General features: G+C 40.1%; 1 protein-coding gene across 1 annotated transcript; it reads left to right on the forward strand.

The window, feature by feature from the left end:
• Window positions 1-3: 3 nt before the first annotated feature.
• NRAS (neuroblastoma RAS viral (v-ras) oncogene homolog) lies at window positions 4-3,034 on the forward strand (the record flags this gene model as incomplete). Its single annotated transcript, XM_010282476.1, has 5 exons — window positions 4-107; window positions 703-881; window positions 1,364-1,523; window positions 1,869-1,992; window positions 2,633-3,034. Coding segments are annotated over 4 exons (563 nt in total), but the record flags the coding sequence as incomplete, so codon positions are not given.
• Window positions 3,035-4,244: the final 1,210 nt, after the last annotated feature.

The raw sequence follows: 4,244 nt of genomic DNA on the forward strand, positions 1-4,244 counted from the left end.
CCGAATACAAGCTGGTGGTGGTGGGAGCCGGTGGCGTCGGCAAGAGCGCACTGACCATCCAGCTCATCCAGAACCACTTCGTGGATGAGTACGACCCCACCATTGAGGTGAGCTGGTGCGGTCACGGCGGGGGGGGGAGATCCGGACGGGGAGCTTTGTGTGAATCGGGACGGGAGGCTTCTACTGATATTTTAATTTATTTATTTATTCTTTTCCCCCCGCTGCTTAAAAAGTCAGATGTGAGATCAGAGTGCACAGGATAAGAAATTCTGGGAAAACTCTTTCAAGGATTCCTTGCATGTTGTACTTCTTGCTTTCTAAAGCAGAATGTAGGCAGCCAACAATGGCAACAGAAAAAGTCACCACCGATCTACGGGTTGTAGGTTATAGTCGTGATGTAGTGATAGTATTTATAAGTTGTTTTTTTTTTCTTGTCTACCAATTGAGGAATTACAAAGAACAGTGTTTTTTTGTTTTTGTAAGAAAGGTTGAGGGGGCTTAGAGTAACGCTTTAAACATTGATGATTTTAGATACTGGTATTTCTTTGTGGGAGGGCTAGAAAGCTTCCCTAAATCACACTCTTTTTTATTATTAATTTTATTTTTCCTTAATAATGCCTGAGGTGGAAAGAAATAATAAAATGTTTTTCTCTAATCTAAAATTCACTTCTCTAATCTAAAATTCACTTCTGTATTTTGCAGGATTCATATAGAAAGCAGGTTGTTATTGATGGAGAGACGTGCTTGTTAGACATTCTGGACACTGCGGGACAGGAAGAGTATAGTGCTATGCGTGATCAGTACATGAGAACTGGGGAAGGATTCCTCTGTGTTTTTGCCATTAACAATAGTAAATCGTTTGCTGATATTAACCTTTACAGGTATGATCTGGGCCTTTACCGCAGGGAGGGAAGACTGGAAAAGCCATCAGACCCATTTGCTATTAGACCCAGTGAAGACTAAATAATAAATATTAAATCTTCTACTTCTTTCAGAAAGTTTTTAATTTTTTTCTGAAAGTTTTTTTTTTAATCTGTGTTCTGTGTCTATATGTTATTAGCCAATTCAGAGAGGGACAGTTGTCTGGGTTGTTGCATTACTCCGATGATGTTTAGAGTGCACAGAAACGTGATCTCTAAGAAAATGCCTAAGAAAGGAAATACATGTTAGAATGGAGTTATACATGGACTAGAAGATGGAGTGTACAAAGCTATTAGACATAGTGCTGTAGGTTAGAACCACTGGGGTCCTGTCCACACTTAATACATATTTTTATAGCACAAGGTTGTTTGAATACTGAACTAAAACAGCTTTTCTATTTAGAAAATAGCTCCTAGCGTTTTTTTTCTTTGTCTTTTTAAAGAGAACAGATCAAGAGAGTGAAAGATTCAGATGATGTGCCAATGGTGCTAGTTGGGAATAAGTGTGATTTGCCTACAAGAACAGTAGACACAAAACAGGCTCAAGAACTAGCAAAAAGCTATGGAATCCCCTTCATAGAGACATCTGCTAAAACAAGACAGGTAAGTTGCTTCTATTCTTGGTCTTTTCTAAGAATTATAAAATTGAGGTGATTAGTCAAGAAGTAGCTTGTTTCCTGTATGGGACCTCTCTACGGTTACAATTTGTTTTGTTTCTTTTAATGGCTGTTGCACTGGATGCTTGCCTCAGGGGAAGACTTAAGAGTGTAATAGGAGACTTTTGGACTTAAGTGCTAGTTTCTTCCTCTTATGAACTCTAGGATTTAGCTACTACTCTTCCTGTAGAAGTATGTCTTTCAAATGTGTTAAGGGATTCTGTGATGGAAAGAACAGTGATCTCAAAATCTTCAGGAAAGAAAATACTTTACCTGGATCATTTGCATTCAGGGTGTGGAAGATGCTTTTTACACACTGGTGAGAGAGATCCGGCAGTACCGGATGAAAAAGCTGAACAGTAGTGAAGATGGGAATCAAGGCTGTATGGGATTGTCTTGCATTGTGATGTGATAAGGTAAGCTGTAATTTAAGTTTTTCAGTGGCTTCTTGGCTGTATGTCTTTTAATTGTTCATAAGCATGACTTAGAAATACTAGCTGCTATAGGTGGGTTTTTTCCCTATTATAAAACCCATTGATACCCATTTTAGATTTAGATCCTACAGTTAATTACTTCCCCCCCCCCCATTTTTTTTCACACTCTTAAGTAGATAGAAAAGCTTAAGAAAAGGAAATTCTATTCACAGCAACCTTTTGGCTGTAGCCTGTGGATTCTACTGAACTGATAATTGTGTGACTTTCTGTATCATTCTTGTCGGTGTCTCTTCCCTTTGGAAAACTATTTTGACTGTGTGGAGAATGTGTAATTTCGGTCTTGTATACAAGAAACACCTGAACTAGAAAGAGGAGTGTGCACGGTTCTGCACTTGCCATTTGCTGCTGATTGATTGACTTCTGTACAGCTTATCATGAGCTGTGTTCCTCTGAAACATGCACAATTTGAAGATTAACCAAATTCTTTTCAACAGTTACCTAAAAGATGTTGCTCATCACTGTAAAAACAGGTAGACCAGTTCAGGACTTGCACTATACTTTTGCACTGCACATCCATCACAAAGTTGGACAGCACCTAATTAGAGATGCCTTTCTGTTCCAGATGCCAAGAATGTGTGGTTCAGATGTAGCTGCTGGACAAGTCTCGATGCTACTGTATTGCGTCTCATGCTGATGCCCTGCAGTATTTTGGTGCCAGTGACCACAACCTTGGTACCAGTTAAGTAGCACAAAGTCCTTTTCTGTGCTCCATCTGAAGAGAACATCTATGGCGTCTACCTCCTTGCTCAGCTAACGGAGCAGTTGCATCTCTTGACGTACTGGGATTCTTTTCTCACTGTGTTATCTGGGTTTGTTCAAGAAGAAAACCAGTCACAAGAAAAGTGAACTATAGAGACTAAATACTGTGAAAAAGATGACACTTTACCTCTAGAGTAAAGGTTAGAAGTGATATTTGTCCCCTTTCTGTTGGATTCTGATTTACAGTGCTGTCAGAGGAGTGGCACTAATCATTGCTTGGCAGGTAATGTCAGAAATGGCTTTGCCACCATGAATGCCTCTGTCACATATCAGATTGGTATCTGCTTTCTGTGCACCCGTACAGCATATTTGCAACATCTCCTTTGTGCTATGAGTACCACTTAAGTGGTCCTTCATTTTCTGTAATAAAAAGGAGGTGTCTTTCCTAATTTAAGTGCCTGTTTGCTAAGAAGATACGAAGTTGTCCCTGGTTTCCTTGGGTTGAGGAAAACCCCAAGGACTGGAATTTCTTGGGAGATCATTGTCTTAAGCAGGCAAGTCTTGTATGGGTGATCTCTTTGCCTGGCAGGATACTAAAACAGGAATTTGTAGGCTGGAAGATCCAGCAGACTTTTGTAGGACTCTTGAACTAGGCAGGGAGACATACTGCATGTTTTTTACTTTCTTTGTTAGGTGGAACTGTTTATATTGTTTTTCTGCAGCATTCAGGTCTCTTCCAAGTTGGACCAAATTAGTCATCTGTTCATTTTTAACATTAACTGACAACATTTACGGGCAACTTCTCAATAGTTAATCTAGTAACTGGAGGTTAGTTAGTTTGGGCAGCTGTTAATTCAGCTCTTTGACTTGCAAATTATTTTATTCTGAATTATTTTCTTACCACCAGACTGTAAACATAGTCTCTTTAAAATGTCTCTCTGTAAAATGTAGTTGGAAAGTCTCCTTGTCAGGGAAGGAGTGTGGGATTTCAGGTTGACTGTATTTGGTGCCGTGGTTGTCATGGACTTGGTATGCCCAGACTGAGGGGAGAAGGCAATGGGCTATAGCAGAAAAATGGGCTAGCTTCTGATTGCAGCATCCTTGCAAAATGAGGAAGGAAGTGAATTCAGTGATGACTATGCAGAAGGCGTATGATATACTGATGGGAATTCTGGACTGGTTCTAACAGCCTTAAAGTGAAAGAGAATTACTGCATAAGCTATGCGATTTCCTCCTAGAACACAACATTGTCACCTCATATAATTGGGACATACAAGTGTGGTCACTGTTGCAAAATCTACTAGTGTTCCTTGGAATACTGTGTCCTTCCCTAGTTCTTGTGCTGCTGATGCTGGATTCGGTTCTGTATGGTCAGACAGTGTATCCCACAGCAAAGCTGAATTCCCAGTTGCTATCTGATGGAAGAGTAATGAGCCTTCAGCCAACAGAGGGAGTGTGCAGTCAGTCTGCTGAAC

The sequence above is a fragment of the Phaethon lepturus genome, unplaced genomic scaffold (assembly GCF_000687285.1).
Source record: "Phaethon lepturus isolate BGI_N335 unplaced genomic scaffold, ASM68728v1 scaffold26892, whole genome shotgun sequence".
NCBI classification, from domain to species: domain Eukaryota; kingdom Metazoa; phylum Chordata; class Aves; order Phaethontiformes; family Phaethontidae; genus Phaethon; species Phaethon lepturus.